This window comes from Sceloporus undulatus, chromosome 1 (genome assembly GCF_019175285.1).
Source record: "Sceloporus undulatus isolate JIND9_A2432 ecotype Alabama chromosome 1, SceUnd_v1.1, whole genome shotgun sequence".
NCBI classification, from domain to species: Eukaryota; Metazoa; Chordata; class Lepidosauria; order Squamata; family Phrynosomatidae; genus Sceloporus; species Sceloporus undulatus.
In genome coordinates, this window is record NC_056522.1 from 139,730,236 (window position 1) to 139,748,805 (window position 18,570).

The 18,570-nt window shown below is 38.4% G+C and overlaps 1 protein-coding gene across 2 annotated transcripts in view; it reads right to left on the minus strand.

Moving 5' to 3' along the window:
• The window catches only part of CSMD1 (CUB and Sushi multiple domains 1), a 1,231,469-nt gene that overhangs the window by 313,131 nt on the left and 899,768 nt on the right, over positions 1–18,570 (minus strand). For both annotated transcript variants that reach the window (XM_042480556.1, XM_042480547.1), the window contains exon 12: positions 18,212–18,324. In XM_042480556.1, coding sequence (XP_042336490.1) covers positions 18,212–18,324 — 113 coding nt within the window. The remainder of the gene's footprint in view (positions 1–18,211; positions 18,325–18,570) is intronic.

Below are 18,570 nucleotides of genomic sequence, written 5' to 3' on the forward strand. Positions count from 1 at the left end.
GGATGAAGAAAAAAGAATGTGTGGAGGGGAGAGCCGGTTGGGCCCTACCATTATCCACAGTGAGGCAGCCAACTCATGCAAGTGATGGTCTGCAGGGGATATAGCTGCTTGGAAACTGATGGGGGAAGTCTGTTGTTACAGATTTCCTTGCTCTGTCTCTGCTTGCTGAAAAATACTAGTATCCATTATAGGCCTGATAGTCATCTAGAGTTTCAGAATGGTATAGCTACTTATCTCCCCCACATCTCATAGGACATATGTGAATACATTTTTTTCATGTTCAGTTATACCTCTGTATAGGCACTTCTGGAGTTCAAAATTTCACTTCTAATTCTGCACAGCAGCAAAAGAAATGGGATAGACCAAACCTTGCAGAATACTTCTCTTTTTGTGACAACTAGCTTTCAAATGTTAACTGGGGAAAAACAAGAATGAAGAATTGAGATGGATTTATCTGGGGAAATGCAGGATTTTCCTATTATGCAACCATACAAAAGATTTTGTTAATGGGGTGATTGTTTTGAATAACTGGAAGTATTTTGGCCATCATTTTGAATTCTCCTACTGCAAAACAGAATTTGCAAGTACTTTTGACACTGCTGAGAGGCTCAGTTTTAGAACCTCTGCCTAAAGAAAGCCTTAAGGAATAGTAAGAAGATTCTTAAAGCTAATCCTGCAAAGAAACTATTCATGTCCTTCCAAAGGTTAAACCATCTGTATATTTAAGTGAAGCCTTTTATTGTTTAGATCATGAAAAACTATGGATCACTCTTAAAGAAATGAGTGTGCCACAAACTTTCTTTGTCCTGAACCTGATAAAAAGCTACTGTCAGGACAAAACATGGTGAAATGGAACCATTTTCATTTGGCAAGGCTGCATTTTATTGCCCTCTGTTTAACTTGTATACTGAATGTATCATGCATAAGAGGAGGAAGGCATGAAAACTGGAGGAAGGAAATCAACGATTTAAGATGTGTAGATGACACCATACTACTAGCATAAAATGGCAAAGATTTGTAAAGTCACAGAAGAAAACACAAAGGCAGATTTACAGCTGAATATTAAGACAACAAAAATAAGGACCATTAATGAATTGCATAACTTTAAACTAGATGATGAAGACATTGAAATACTTCAAGAATTTCTGTATCTTGGCTCAGTCATTAATCAGAATGGAGACTGTATTTAAAAAAATCAGAAGAAGATTAAGACTTGGAAGGTCAGCTATGAAGGATCTAAACAAGATCCTGACACGTAAAGACATATCATTCAATACTTTAGTCAGGATTGCCCATACCATTGCATTTCCAATTTCTACGTACAGTTGTGCAAGCTGGATATTTAAGAAAGTTGATAGGAAGAAAATCAACTTATATGAAATGTGATCCTGGAGAAGAGTTGTATGGATACCAAGGACTGCTAAGAAGACAAATGAATGGATTCTAGCACAAATCAAGTCTGAACTCCTCCTAGACACCAATATGACTAAACTGAGACTGTTGTACTTTGAACATATCATGAGGGACATTACTCACTAGAAAATACATTTGTACTTGGTGATGTAGAAGACAATAGGAAAAGAGGAAGACTGGATTGCAGATGCATAGATTTAATTAAGGGAGCCACAGCCATAATTCTACAAGATCTGATCAGAGATGTCAATAATAAGGTGAACTGAAGGATTCTTATTGATAAAGTTGCCATAAGTTGAAGTCGATTTGATAGGAGTCAACAATAAAATTGTATTTTACTAAGACTTGAAAGTTTGCAAAAAGAGTCAGGAAGTTCTTAAATGAGAGCTTGGTCAGTTCTGCTGGATAATCATGTTGCAAAGTTGAGGCCTACAATTTGGAAAGGGACAACCTTCATGCTCCATTATTGAAGTGTTATATCCCACTTTAACTGATAAAACAACATACTACTGAATCCTTGGTCCAAAACATACTGCAGAAATAATCCCGTTTGAGATTGCTTTAACTGTCCTGGCTCAATGCTAGGGAATTCTGGCAACTGTAATTTTGTGAGACAACTAGCCATCCATATCAGAGAGCTCTGGTGCCACAATAAACTACAATTCCCAGGATTCCCTAGAACTGAGCCAGGCAGTTAAAGTGGTCTCAAACTGGATTATTTCTGCAGTGTGTTTTGAACCCTATGGTCTATGGTTTGGTGAGACAGTAGTTTTCCAGCTGCAAATTCAAAATACTTCTCCCTAAATTGCAAACCCCAGGATATCATAGAGTGTTGCTTTGGCAATTAAAATACAATCATAGTGCTATAAGTGTGTAGTATGGAAGAGTGTCTTGTGCATTTACTGTGTGTGGCTTTGCAATGCCAGAAAAAGTGCTTTTTTCAACCTAAGAAAAAAAGAAAGACAGAAAGAAAGAAAGAAATTTCCCCTTGAAATATTCAACGTTTTCTTTCAAAGCATAATTACACACTGATATGTTAATGCATTAGCACATATCATTATGGGAAAGCCATTCTCAATTATCTTTATTGAATTTACTAAAGGGCATTCCTGTTTGGTGGGCAGTATGACAATAAAAAATATCCATAACAAGATAAAATACAATCTGCTGTACTGATGCAACATACAGTCACAGCAGATATATCAACTATCTTTTAAACTGTATGATTTAGAATGATTTAGGGCTGATTGTCTGCCAATAATTCACTACTGTGTCCTGCCTTGTGTCATCTGCGTAATCCGGATGATAGAAAAATTTCTCCTTGGGCCTGGGTACAAAGACTAGAATTATATACAATTTTATATGACTGGAAAGTTCAGTCATATGAAATCATATATAATTTAACAGCAGCATAACCAATTTTAGTAGCTTTCACGGTGTTCTACCAAACAACATTTCCAGTAGAGCCAAGGCACATGTAGAGAAACTGGAAGAAACCCATCAGAACAAATATAATACCTTTCAAACATCCTACCAGAAAATTTTACAATGTGAAGTGTTCCTGTTCAGTATTCTTATCTATTCTTGAAAGAACAAATAATTTAAAATGTTTCTCCCTGATAAAAGAAAGTTCTCAAAAGGTGTGCAGGACATTCAGGTGTTATTCTGCACAAAAGTTAAGAAATAATGCATAAAAACTAAATAAAAAGGACTGATATGCTGCATCGCCTACTTCATTACATAATGAGATCTTATAGCACCTTTGAGACTAACTGTGTGAAAGAAGCTGTAGCATAAACATTCATACATTTAGGTCTACTTCCTCAGATACATGGTAAAGAAAAGTCTACGAAAGCTTATGCTACAACGTCTCTTGCACAGGTAGTCTCAAAGGTGCTACAAGATCCCTTTTCATAGTGCTATTTCAGACCAACACTGCTATATCTCTACATTATACTTAATTATGTGGTGATCAGGGTGCAGGAAGATGACATTTCCAGCACCACCAACCTTAGCGAAAAAGGCTGTGGCTTCTGATTGTCACAGCCTCACCTGCTGGCACCCTCCTGTGCCCTGACTACCAGCTGAAAAGACGCCAATCTCTTGGTATGGCTGCTACCTGGTAAAGTAGGCTTGGGAAGGCATTTTATGATCTTGCTAATAGTGCCATATTAGTAGTATAGAAGGCATTAGTTAAAAAAAAAAAACAGAACAGTTACAGATTTTAAATTCTAGGCTATGAATACATAACTGGAATGCAGAATGCCAGCCACGGTTTCTTTGCACAAAAAATGATATTTTCTGCACATTTTTTCCCTGGTGCAGATGCTTTCTACGCAGACTTTTCTAACTTTTCTCCTGGGTAGAATACTACATTCCTGTGCATACAAACATTTTTTAATGCAGAATATGTCTCAAACCTCAAAGGGTCTCACTGTACAGGATTCTCCCTGCTTCATGTTTTCTGACAGTCAGGAGTTCCCTTTTTTTCTTTTTACAGACAAAAGGGAACATGAGTGGTGGTAGCAATGTAGAGAAATTCATTATAATTATTATTTGTTTTCATGTTCTTAAATTTGGGAGGTGGGAAGTCAATTGTGGTTTTTTTGTATTGTTTGTTTTGTGTGTTGATTGGGTGGGATTCCTATATGTATTCGTATTTTAGTGTAGTATATTTTCTATATTTTTAAGTGTGTTCAAATGGATGTTATAAACCAATAAAATATATCCCAGTGGGCCCTTGCTATCCACAGGCATATGGTTCCAGTACACCTCTGTGGATACCAAAATCCATGGATGCTCAAGTCCCATTATATACAAGGCATAGTAAAATGGTACTCCTTATATAAAATGGCAAAAAAAGGTTTGTTTTTTGGAATTGATATATTTTAAAAGTATTTTAAAACTGTGGATGCTTGAATCTGTGGATATGGAGGGCTCACTGTATTAAAAAGTGGAATCCATTTTTCCCCTCTTTGGAGCTTTTGTAAATGCTCTTTCCCTCCATACTTCATTTCATCTCTCCTTCCTCATTTGGCTTGAACTGGTTCAACAGCTAATTTATTTAAAACAAATAAAGAAAGAAACAGTCAATGTTTTATCACCAGTGAGCACTGTCAGCCTTCTATGGGGGCAGTTGGATGGTGTTCACCACTCCACAGTTTGCCTTATTTCTTTAAACCCTTCTGCGTGGATTGTGGCATTTGGAGCAGCCCTTGGAGAAGTGAGTTTGATATCACAGAAATTTACACCTGCCAAACATCAAGCAAATACTTGTTCATTTCATATAACACATAAACAGAGAAAATACAAGAAGTGTTGGATTTCTTTTGATTTTAATGAGGTGACTTTTAGTTAAGACAACATGAATCAGATTTTTTTTTCTGGTGCAGTGTACCCAATAATGGGACTGAAAGAGACCTGACTGACATCTAGAGGAAATCTAGAGGCTTTTAAGAATAAAAACATTCATCACTATGGAGTAATCAAACAATTCTGAATTAGAGCAAAGTAAAGAAGCACAGAGGTCTCAGTCTAATGAGGAAGGGATCAAAGCATATGGAAGAAGGATAAATCTAAGCAAAGGTAAGCTGACAACTGCTAAGCAAGACAGTTGGTTGGTGCACTAGGTTTGGCATGAAGCTGTTGCTATATAACCATTGATCCTCTCCTGTTAGGTGGGGAAGATTTTTACCTACTAACTTGCCACCTTTTTTCCATCCCAGGGAAAATGAGTGAATAGAGGTCTGCTCTTCATTGTGTGGTCAGTTCCTTGGGGCTGCTATTCATTCTTTAATAACTATAATTCTCATACCTTGGTCAAATATTGATCAAAACAGAGACTGCAGATAAGAAATACAGAAGAAGATAGGAATGAGAAGGGCAGCTATGAAGCAACTTGACTCCTAAATGTAAAAATATAACTCTGAGCACTAGAGTAAGGATTGTTAAAGCCACTGTATTCCCCACTGCCATGTATGGATGCAAGAGCTGGACAGTGAAGAAAGCCAATACAGAGAAAATCCACTGATTTGAGATGTGGTGCTGGAGAAGAGAGCTGAGAATACCATGGACAGCTAAGAAGACAAATAAATGGATTCTAGAACAGATTATGCCTGAAATCTCCCTGCAATCTAGGATGACTAAATAATACTTGACCACATCATGAGAAGGTATGAATCACTGGGAAAGACAATGATGCTAAGAAAGGTAGAAGGCAGCAGAAAGAGAAGAAGACCATACACCAGATGGCTAGACTCAATCAGGGAGGTCACAGACCTGAGCCTACAGGACCCGAGCCTACAGGACATCTCATGTACAGGATCCATATAAGTCCAGATTGACTCAAGAGCAGTCAACAATAACAGTGGGTTTAGCAGTAATTCACTTTCTTAGGTCACTCTCTGAAAATGCTTTGACATGAAATGTGTGTTTATTTTATTCATCATGATATTTACCCAGAATTACTGCCATATTTTGATTTTGGACTTTTATTTTTACAGTGCTATTACAACTGACTAAACATTGCCTCCTTTCTTCACCAACTTCATGAATACTAACTCACTGGAATTCTTAATTTGGCTGTTTGGAATATTATTAAAATTGTAACTGTGCTCATTCTATCTTTTATAGAAAAAATCAGTTAGACAGAGTTCAGACAAGAGATAGGTAGACCCCTTGATGAATGCCTTTGAGGCATCATGAGATGAAGGATTTGCCAGACTGAGTTTGTCTTCATATCTATTTTAGATTGTAAGCCTGAGGGCAGGGAACCATCTATTATCCCCTCTGTTGTAAACCGCTCGGATTTCCAGTGATTAGGCGGTATATAAATAAATCCTATTATTATTATTATTATTATGATTATTATGATTATTATTATTTGGTGGGAGTCTCCCAAAGAGGTATAATCTTGAGACTTGACAGATGAGCTGGATCAAATGACAAGCCAACCTGTTGCAGTCCATCTGATGGACTCTTCTGGGAGTTGCAGTCCATCTGGGACTCTTCATTCACTGGATGGCCTCTAGACCTACACTGCTTGAGTGTATTCATTCATTCATTCATTCATTCATTCATGTAAAATACTGCTTTTCTCCCATATCAGACCCATCACCCTTGTTTGAAACACAGGTTCCCCCCCCCTTTGTTTTTTGTTTAGCTTTGTTCCCTAGTTTGTTGTATGCATGTGTGTGTGAATGATATCACTGGGGACTGAAGTAGAGACTAACTAGTTTATCACACCACGGGCTCCAGGCATGGGATGGGAACGGAATGAAAAGGGCCGGCAATGAGTGGGGAACAAGTGGGGGACGCATTTTACTGAACACAGAAGTCCCTCACTCATTCCATTCCCTTCCCTTCCATTCCCAATCTGTCCCCAGAGGAGGTGATTTTTGAGAACTGTTCCATTCCTTTCCTGGCCCCTTTCGTTCTGTTCTCATCCCATGCCTGGAGCCCTGTGCAGTAAACTCTTAAGTAACATTGCAACCAGAAGCCCTTCATACTTTGCCTTCCAGGCATGGAAGCAAAGGATTTTGACTGTAATGTCATCATCGAATCATGTGTATTATTGAAACAAGGAATGGTTCAGTTATAGTCTTTGATGTTACTAAATTCTTCAGGGAATACTGAATACTGAAATATGAAGCAAAGGGAGAAGCATGTCAAGTGTCCTAAGCTATGACAAGAATGTGACAGGTGCTTTGAACACAGATACTTTTAATTCTTATGCAGTTCTCTGGTTTCTCAAAGTGTTTTTAAAAAACATTTTTAAAAAAAGTGTTTTGATTATGCCAGTTATTAATTTTATTGGTACATCAACCACCTCCAATGTTTCTGCTTCTCCCACAGAAAGCAAAGGTGCTGAAAACTAATCTGAGCTCTGGCATTATGGTGTGGCCTGAGGTAGAGAATAAATTCATCACCTCAGGGATCCTCAATGCAAGAGCAAAACCTCTATACAAGGAATCCAGAAGCCCATGTTGGCCTGTCAACACTGTCAATAAGCCAGGAGGTATAAAACTATAACAATGATATGGTGTTAGATTCCAGCCTGGGTTTTCCTTCTTCTTAAGCAAAGTCTATGGAGTGCCATAGATTTGAGCATATAAGGTTTCAGTGAGATCTCAGACATGACTGGAAGATATTGATCACTAGGACCATTCCCTTGTGACTTTCTCCATCATACCCTATCAGCTTGTCAGGACCAGGACAAGGCATTTTCATATGATTAGCACTAGAGGAACATACAAGCTCCTGTTATTTATTCATATGGTTGGCGAGTCATGTTTAATGGTGCACACACAGTATCAGCCTTTTAATACGTAATTTTTCAAAATTGTTTTCTTTAGAAGTCCAATATTCTTCAGAAATTCATTGACATTAATTATGTTAACTTATTACTGTCTATAAATCAATTTGTAAATTTCCCAGAACTAATCTTAATGAAAATATTCAGACCTAAAGAAGAAGTAGTGGTGTATCAGTCGCCCATCTCATTTCAGCAAATCATTCACTGCTGCTCTCACTCAAAGGCAGGCTACTAAAAGTAACATAATTTAGAAAAGAAAAATGTACAAGAACTGGGCAGACAATATGAAAAGCTAACATATTACTTATTTGAAGTATAGTATTTGATTTTTATCATCAGAACGTAGGTGTCACACATCAGAAAGCTTGAAAGACTGAAGGGCAAACTAATTTTCCTTGCTCGCGCTTCCTAATAAAGAAAAAAAGATGGGCATCGCAAGACTCAAAAGCTGTTGTAGGAACTTAACATGATATTGTTCAAGGGGGTGGGAAGGAATGAATAAAAGCTCATCTCTACTTGCCGTGATGAGTATTTCCTTAACAAGATTTTTTTTTCCCTTCCCAAGGATGGAATAAATTGGGAGGAAAAAAAATCCAAACAGTCCTTTTTGTGGGGTCTGAGCTTTAGAAAAATAATGTGAAGAAGAATCTTTTGAATATTCAGTCAGACATAAATTACTGTGTGCTCAAATGGACTTACTCTAAGGTAAGTATAGAAAGGACTACAGCCTTAAAAGTGTTCTTATGTTTTACTGATTTGTTCATATGTCAAATTATAAATAACTATCGTATAGTGTGATGGGGGAAATGGTCATGAGTTACAGTTGAATAATAGGACACAGACCTGAACATTTGTTCAATAAACCGAAGCTTCTTTTATATTCTAAGAATACCTACAGATTGACATTTAGAGTTCAAATCAATTTTGAATTTATAAGTCTATTTTATCCTATTTTCATATTGGATCTGAGACCGGGGTGCTAAAGGAGAGAAATCAAGAAAATTAATATTCAAGCAAATGCTTGTGAAGACATTTTTCTCAAAATATGCATTTCTAAACATGATTTTTCTCAAAATACACACTAGAAATATTTTATACATTTTGACTGAGCCAAAAAACTGCATTGCTGTATCCGGAATAGGGGAAAATCAGATGAATAGCTGTGTTCTGCTATAAATGGGAAGCGTATGTGCCTATGCTCATTCTTCCTTTGGTGAGGTATGATTTAGACAGTCATGAATTATACTTTGAACTCATTCAAACCTTTCACCATACCAATGTGTTGCATCTTTAATTAGACAACTTTCCCAGTAGCTAAGAGTAAAATACAATAGTGCAGTACATTTTTATTCCAAGTAACTCTTAAAACTCTTTGTACCAGCAAACCTGTCACTTGCAGCAAAAATAAAAATATTCTTAAAAATAATAAAAATAGGCTTGAAGTTGATATATGTTTTTGAGTAATTCGTATTAAGGTCTTTATCTTGGCTTTAGCACGTCTCAATTTCCTCTAGGAAGTAATTGGTGTTGGTCATGTTTTGTAACTGTATGGTTTGTATGTGTGTATTTTTTTATAGTGGCGTTAATGTGTATTTGTTGTATGTTGTCTTTGTTTGTACTATGTACTACATACTGTGTCTTTTTTAAAAAAAATCTAATAAAGATTATATTAAAATAATAATAATAATAATAGATCCATTAAAACAAGACAATGTGATAGTAAAATATATATATATTTTTTAAAAAGTTTCTTTTTCTTTAGAAAAAAAATTAAAATTAGGACTTCTGATATAATTAACCTCATTTTGCTTCCATGAGTTCTGAAAAAACAGAATGACAAGCTGAAGAGTTTGGAAAACTAAAGCTATAAGAACTGTGGATTGTTTACAGTTTGAGGAAAATACTGCAGAACACAAGTAAAAGTTAACGTTTAAAAAACAAATCTTTGTCATGTGAAAAGTGACACATCAAGAGATTCAGTAAATTACTCTCTTTAATGTAGCTTTGCAATAAGTGGAGTTGAAATGCATTTGATTTTAAGATTTCCCTGACACCGGATGAATTCCAAAAGTGATTCTCCACTAATGGTGAAATAGATTCCTCCTTGCAGCCTCACAAAAGTCCCAATAATCTGTTCCAGAGGGCTGATGAATCCTGAAAGGATGATTCGGGGAGCAATCATGAGAGCAGTGATAAAGAGAAGAAGAAAAGGCTCCTCTTCATGAGCTGACAATTGGATCACACCCTTGATTTAGCAACTATTAGCACTTTTAGAAGTTTAGCATAGTGATTCACATAATACTATCCTGGTATATCTTTAAGAAGATCCCCAGGCAAGCCAGTCTTCATGTATCTATAGGGGACAGTAATTTACCAGTTGAGATTACATAGCAGGGCAAGTTCATAGCTGAGGTAAGAGCTAAACAGGAGACTTCCCAGTTCTCAAATGATTCATTTCCCTACTATGCTACACCAGCTGCCTGCATCATTTATTTATTTATTAATATTAAACGGGGTGCAGATCAATAATATAGCTTACAATATGCTTTATACAGAGATATAAAAAACACAAAGCAAAATACAATAGTTATGTAGTATATGAAATGGATGGCAGGTTGGACTAGGCAGAGGAGGCTTGCATCAATATGTAGGCTTTCAATATTCTTCTGCAAATAAATATTGCTGGAATATGTCAATATTGGAGGGAAGATACACGGATAAGAAGGGTGAGAATCTTGTTCATTTTTTATCAGAACTCACACAAATTCACAAAATTTGAATGTAGGAACAAGCAAATCTGCTGGAACGTGTGCCTGCGCGTTCCTTCAAATCACCTGTCAACTTATGGCAACTCTATGAATTTCATGAAGTTTTCTTAGGCCAGGAATATTCAGAGTGGTATTGTCAGTTCATTCCTCTAAAATACAGCCTACAGCACCTGCTATTTCCTGGGAGTCTACCATTCAAATACTAACCAGGACTGACCCTGTTTAGCTTCCAAGATCAGATGGGATCTGGTGAATTTAGGGTATTTAGGCCCCACGTTAAGCATCAATAAAACATAAAACAGGTATTTGAATACAGAATATTTCAGTGTTCATGGAAAATATTGTTTTGAGAAACTGTCCTCTTTTTCCTAGTTTTCTTAATTTTTTAGCTTTGCAGTGTCTTGAAATAAAGATAAATGGTGAAATTTTGAAAGAGATCTCTCCATATATATTCTCTTATAATGTACAGTGGTGCCTCGGGTTACGAAATTAATTCGTAACGCGGCCGCTTTCGTAACCCGAAAAGCCTTCGTAAGCCGAATTGCCATAGGCGCTAATGGGGAAAAGCCGCGATTCCGTGCGAAAAAGCCGAAAAAAGCACCAAAAGTTTTTTCGTAACCCGGAAAAACATTCGTAACCCGAAACAATAATTCCCTATGGGATTTTTTCGTATCCCGAAAATTTCGTAACCTGGGTATTTCGTATCCCGAGGTACCACTGTACTCAAAATATTTCTCAGTATACAGCTTACTCCAGTAGATAATAACAAAATGAAATTCAGCTAAAGTCTAGACAAACAACACAATAACAACAAAGTCAAGATCAGCCTTTTAATTGCAGGTTGAATCTTCCTTATCTGGATTTCCAAAATCTGAAATACTCCAATATCCAAAACTTTTTTCATGAATAGCTGAGACAGTGACACTTTTGCTACCTAATTGTTTCAGGCACAAAATTAGTAAATATGTTATGTATAAAATTATCTTCAGGCTATAAATATAAGGTGTACAGTGGTGCCTCGGGATACGAAATGATCGGGTTACGAAATTTCCGGGATACGAAAAAGTTGGATTGGCAAAAACTGTTTCGGGTTACGAAATATTTTTCGGGTTACGAAATTCATTTCGGCGCGAAATTCAAATGCTGCAAAGTGCAGCTATAGGCTTTCCAGTGCTAACGGAAAAGTGTTTCGGGTTACGAAATTTTCGGGTTACGAAAGGAATGGCGGAACGAATTAATTTCGTAACCCGAGGCACCACTGTATATGAAACATAAATCAGTCCTCTATGCTATTTAACATTTACATGAAACCACTGGGAGAGATCATCCGGAGACATGGGGCGCGGTGTTATCAGTACGCTGATGACACCCAAATATGTTTCTCTGTGTCTCCGACTGATGCAGTGACCAGGGATGGCATCTCTCCTCTAGATGGCATCTCTCCCTCTGGATGAGGGAAAACAGACTCAGCTTGAATCCAGAGAAAACAGAAGTACTCGTGATAGACTCCCCTGGTCCAGGGATGGAGATCTGTCCACCTGTCCTGAATGGGGTCACACTTCCCCTGAAGGACTCAGTTCGCAGTCTGGGGGTGCTTCTGGACTCGTCGCTCCACCTTACATCTCAGGTGGATACGACAGTCAGGAGCACTTGTTATCAGCTTCGGCTGATACGCCAGCTGCGACCCTTCCTGGGCCGGGGAGACCTTGAAACGGTGGTACATGCTCTGGTGACCTCTCGGTTGGATTTCTGTAATGCGCTCTACATGGGGGAACCCTTGTACCAAACCCGGAAGCTTCAATTAGTGCAGAAAATGGCAGCAAGGCTAGTCACTGGATGCCCCAGGACTAGCCACGTAACACCTATTCTGCAAGATCTGCCCATTCGCTTCCGAGCCCAATACAAGGTATTGGTTATTACCTATAAAGCCCTAAATGGCTTGGGCCCAGGGTACTTGGAGGACCGCTTCTCCCCATATAATCCGCCCCGCGCTCTCCGATCGGCCGGGAAGCAATTGTTGAGGGTTTCTGATACGAAGTACACCATGACTGCACAGAGGGCGTTTTTCAACTCTGCCCCGCAGCTTTGGAACTCTCTTCTCGGTGAGCTCCGCTCGGTTACCTCCCTTGACCTGTTCAGGAAGAAGCTGAAGACCTTCCTCTTCCAACAGGCTTTCCCCTAGGCGTTGTGATATCTGCTCTCTCCCCGTTACACTAAAACTTTTAAGCTAGTTATTGTTGTGGTTTTTAATGTTGTAATTTCTGTTTTTAAAAAAATGTTATTTGTTTGAAATTTTATGTAGATACTGTGCAAATTGACATTTTTAGTACCTTTGTAACCCGTTCTGATCTCCTTGAGAAAGCAGCTCATAATAACAGTATTATTATTTCTTATTATATTATATTATTTTATTTAATTTTCGTGTTGTTGAGGCCTAGGTCCCTTCTTCAAAGTATCTGATTATGTATAAGCAAATATTTCAAAATCCAGTAAAATCCAAAATCTAAAATACTTCTAGTACTATTTTTCAAGTAAGAGAGAATCAAACAGCACCACAGCAATTACATACAAGTATTTTCAAAGAGATGAATGGAAAACTAAACAGTGGAACAAACTAAACATCTTAATTCCTACCCACCCACACGTAACAGAAATATTCACATATGCTAAATCCTGGCTGTTTTCTATGGATGAAAATAGGCCTCATAAACTTGTGTTTGTGTGATTATTTGTTGGATTACAAACTAAGTAAGAATTTTCCTTAACAATGCTTAAATAAATCCTCATGATGTTTCCAGTTTTTCTTTCACTGTGATGTTAGAAGTGCAGGGTTGATCAAACAGCATAGATAATCAGGCATTTTTGGCAATGAACTTTTATAGGACTTCTGGCAAAAAAAAACATGAAAAGTTAACATAAATTTGCTAAAGAATAAATGGAATTGGTTCTTGACCATTCTTAATAAAATTAGGAAATTGACAAGCCTAACTATAATAAAATATATTATTCTGTCAAACATGAATTTATGTCCAAATGTTGCAAATATGAGCCATCTAACACAAAGTAGCTATGTATCTAAAAATAAGTTTGCTTTTTCTACAGCAGCACAGCACGAAGGAAATCTACTTTCATTTACCCCCTGCTGCTTCTTAAATAGCTATGGCAAATTATACAAAACATGATTTGTAGAAATACATTTTATCAACAGGTGCAACGGGCTCAGAATGTGACAGCTCTAAATAATGTGTGTCAAGTCACCTGTCAATTTAAGGAAACTCCGTGAATTTCATAGTATTTTTTAGGCAGGGTGGTTTTGCCAGTTCCTGCCTCTGAAATACATCTTACAGCACTTGGTATTCCCTGGTGGTCTCCCATCCAAGTACTAACCAGGGCTGACCCTGCTTAGCCTCCAAGTTCAGATGGGATCTGGTGCCTCTAGGGGATTTACTGTCTGTGTCCATGGATTCTACATCCATGAATTCAATCAAGCACAGTTCAAATATTCTTTTCACTAAAATAAAAATAAAAATACATTGTCTGTACTATAGAGCTTTGTGAGTGAACTTTCCAAAGGTACAGCAATATGTCCATGGGTGTTGCTGCTTTTAAGCAAATGTAGATTATCCCTTTGCTTTTCCTGAAAGGACAAATTATGCTTACCTGAAGGATGAGGTGCAGCCTTTACACCTGGTACCCAGATGTACACAACATACCAATTTGTCCATCTTACTTTTTTAAGCAAGCAAATTCTTGGTATCCATAAAACAACCATATCATTCAATACTCTTTCCTCTCTACATCTAACAAACAGTCCTGTTTCTGAAACACTGAGAAATAAACTGCCAAGTGTAGACTTAATGCTGCATGATTCAAAGAAAACAGAACTGAAATCCTAGCAGATCCCAGATATCAAGAGGCTGCATTCAACTGAATGATACAGCCACTGAAGCTTCAACACCAGAGTCTTTTCCCTGCAAACAACATCCCACAAAAATTGATATCCATTGGATTAGGGGGGTTGAATGCAGCTCTAGGATCACATGTATACTCAAAAGATTTTTTGTTGCCCTTGTTACCTCCAGGATCCCCAGACTGATCTTTTTGTGGCCAAAACATCTGGTGAACTGCTCCTCCTGGAAGTCCCCAGGTGTGACTTCCTGGAAGTCCCCAAGTGTGTCTTTGAAATGAGTTGCAAGGCCTCCTTTTACTGTTTTAACACGAACAAATACAGGCTTGGACTTCTGACCATACTTAGAACCTTATCGAACCGCTTAAATAATCTGGCTTACCTCTGCTGAACTGAAGTTTAATTCGGACTGCAGCCAGGTCCTATCACAAGGATTTTGCCACCAAAGCTTTTAGATGAGTTCAGCCTGGCTGCAGCCCGGGTCCCCAATGTACTTTGGCAGCCATTATTTGAAGTCAGAAAGCTCCCAGTTTCAAAATTAGGCTCCTGAAGTACTCCTGGGATCTGGGCTGCAGCCAGGCTGGACTTACCCAACAGCTTCAGCAGCAAAATCATTGCAATAGGACCTGGCTGCAGTTCAAATTAGACTTCAGTTCAGAAGAGGTAAGCCTGGTTATTTAAGTGGTGCAATAAGGTCCTTACTTACAACTGTAAGTAAGTTATTTTCCAAACTGTTACAGAATAATTCATTTTATTTTACTCAACTAACTTCTGGCCACACTGGGGTGTGTTTGTTTGTTATTTTGTTTTTGTTTGTTTGTTACTTTGTTTTTGTTTGTTTTTGATAGTTTGTGCCATCCTCAGAGAGTCCTAAGACATTAAAGTGACTACACGATCTGCCAGAGTTGTCTACCCCTGCTTTAGATTGAGTGATCAAATTTAGTCCCTGGGGGCCCAGGGTCACGTTGCAGCAATCCCTGTTGGTTACATAGGTTTTCCACTTGTGGCACAGAGAGATTTCAATTCACTGAGCAAGAAAGAAGAGACAGAAGGAAAAGATAGTGAATGCGGGGAGGGGGGGGATGTCACTTGGTTGCTGACCAACCAGCATGCTCATGTAGGCATGGGGGAGGCAAGTGATATTGTAGTGTGATATCATCATCACTCCTCCCAGGACCCACATCCTGCACCCAGACCATCCATCCTGAATCACATCCTCACCTCTTTCAGGAAGAGATTCATGGAGGTGTTTTGATCCCTTTTCTGAAACGATTTTGTGAACCATCCACCAATGCTGGGAAACCGCAAGGAGAGTAAATGAAAGAAGACTAGAAAAACTGCAGTGCTTACAATTCCAAGGGCAGTGCAGACATTAAGTTGATTGTACGGTGAAGACAGAGTATCGATACTAAACAAGAAAGTGTGTAGTTGTCTTGAAGCTGAGACTTCTTTAATTAACAAATCAGACCCAGAAGGTAGGTGGGAAAGTGCCAGTATTTCCACCATTTGGTTGTTCTCTTTCATTAAGAAATGGAGAAGTCTCCACCGGAGAGACTTCAAGTGAGTCAGCAAGCAAAGAGTATGTGCATCCAGCAGCAGCTGATCTTCCTGCTACTTCTACAGCTTGAGACATGGCTTGGCAGGAGCAGGACAAATTAGAAGCCCACACTGCTATGTGTCCCAGAAGGGCCACCACTATCAGTGCACCTACATTCCTCTTCTGGAGACACATGGACTCTCCAGTTTTCTATAAGCAGATGACACATGGCTGAGCACATCAATGAGTGTGATGTAGCCATGGAGGCAGAGACAATTCTATGGAGCTTTCCCATTAAATCTGAATCATGATTCTAGAGTTGCATCTACACTATAGAAACAATGCATTTTTATACCATTTTAAGTGCTGCAGCTCCATCCAATGGAATCCTGAAATCTGTAATGATACTGTGTTCTTTAGCCTAAAAGTGCTCATGCCTTGCAAAACTACAAATCCTGGGATTCTGAAGGATGGAGTGATGACATTTAAAGTGGTGTCAAGCTGCATTACAGTCGGCCCTCTGTTTTCGCGAGGATCCCTTCTGTGCGCGCCCCCACACGAAAATGGAGACTCATCAATAGGCTTGAATAGGGCATGTGCCTGTGTGCGTGTGCAGGGCGTGCCCCATTGAAAATAACAGAGGTCACTCTTATGAATATTCAAGATTGCGGACCTCAAGTTCACGAGAACAGAGGGCAGATTGTATTTCTACAGTGTAGATGCACTCTCAGAAAGTCTCCCAAAACTACCCTTCTACCTGCCACTTGATTCATTCTTCAAGTAGGAAAACTTTTTTTTTGGACTACAACTCCAGGACAGCTGCTGGAGCTGAGTTCACAAAAAATAACTTTTCCAAGCTGTGACTGACTCATAGAAAGCACTCCCTAACTGTAATGCCAGGCAGTACCATTTCTCTCATTTCAGAAATCAATTTTAGGAAGAGTAATGACACAGCCTGATCCAATTCTTAGGGATGCCCAAACCCATCAATATCAATGGGATTGAGCTTATCTTTGCATCATGGCTACATTATTGATTTTAAAAACTTTTTCAGCTTTTTAAAAATAAACTTTTAAACCATCTGACAGATGCCAAAGCAATCAAGGTTTTGACAAGCTACAGAAATAAAGGTCACTAGAAACATTTTGTCCTCACGTAAAACAATAAGGACGATATAGTGTTTTTCAAACTTTCATTTCCTTTTACAGGAAGCAGATGCTGTGACCGGGGGGGGGGGATATGTCCCCCTATTGATCAGAGAGCAGTTAGCTGATGTTCTCTTCCCCCTTCCCCTGCCACCCACACCAGGCAGGTGATCTTTGGCATGAGGAGGAATTGCAACAGAAATCCTACTTCTGTCTATTACACCAGAGATTGCTCACACAAAGGGGTGGGAATATTAATCAGTCTCCTCCCAAGTGACAGGGAAAGATACTCCATCAATTGCAGGAGTTACCAACTAGTAAGTGGGGTCGGGGGTGTCAGGCCCAGATTCTCTATATAGCTCTGTAACTATCATGGTTACATTGCAACCTAGTGCATAGAGGATTCTGACCATTATTTACTATATAAAAAGGCCTTTCTTGTTAGAAAATTAAGACTTTTGATCAAACTTTTTCTTCTGTTTTGTAAAAGAAAAAGTTGCAAAAGGAGAATAATAACCAAAACTCCCCCTTATGTTCTTATCTTATGGGGAAGAAAAGTCTGTAAACTTTCATTCTTGTGTCCAAGAACAAAGTGAACATCAGAATCTCTATTCTCTATGAGAACTCCATCCTAAATGGACAGGTGAGTTTTGCAGACTTGGAGGAGAACTTTGGTAAATGCAGCAACCCATTTCCAGGACCATATAGATCTTATCACGGTTATCTTTCTGACGACTTACCTGTTTATTCTTTGAAATGTAGTTCTTAGCTCAAAAACTGAACAAGTGTATTCATAAATGATGCATACAAACTATGATACACAGTGAAAAGCAGCTTATAAAAATTTGTACTGTAAAGAAAGCTCCATAGGAAATGCGTATGAAAGAGAAACTGTGAAAAATGCATGTGATGGGGAAAATTGCATGCAACCTTAAGGGCAGTTTTTGGAACTAATTCAGAAAGACCATGGAATGTGTTTATGTTCAAATACATGCAAAAATAGACTGAATTGTCCTGGAAATAGACTGATTCGTCCATCCACATAACACCATTGCCTAAAAGCTATAATGTGCATGGTACTTTATTCTAAGCACAACTGTGCATTTATTAATTCAATCTGACATTTACCTTGATAAACAGCTTTGAATCCAGGTGAGCCGATGCTATCATCAGATTGCAAATGTAGCCACATCTGGTTGCTCATGCTTACAATAAGGTCAGGAACACTTGACCCAGTCAGCCTGTGGATGGGAAAAACATTAGAATTGTGTCAGGTTCCATGTATTCTAACTTGCCATATCTGGTTTATAAGATGTAATTGTTCCACACAATAACCCGGACTACTGGAATTGAAAAATCAAACACATTCAAAATACGACAAAGGTGCTACTCTGGAGACCATGGTTCAGATTCAACCATATAAATGCACTGGGTGACCTTGGGCAAATCAAATTCTCCCAGCCTAAGAGGAACGCATAGGCGAACCT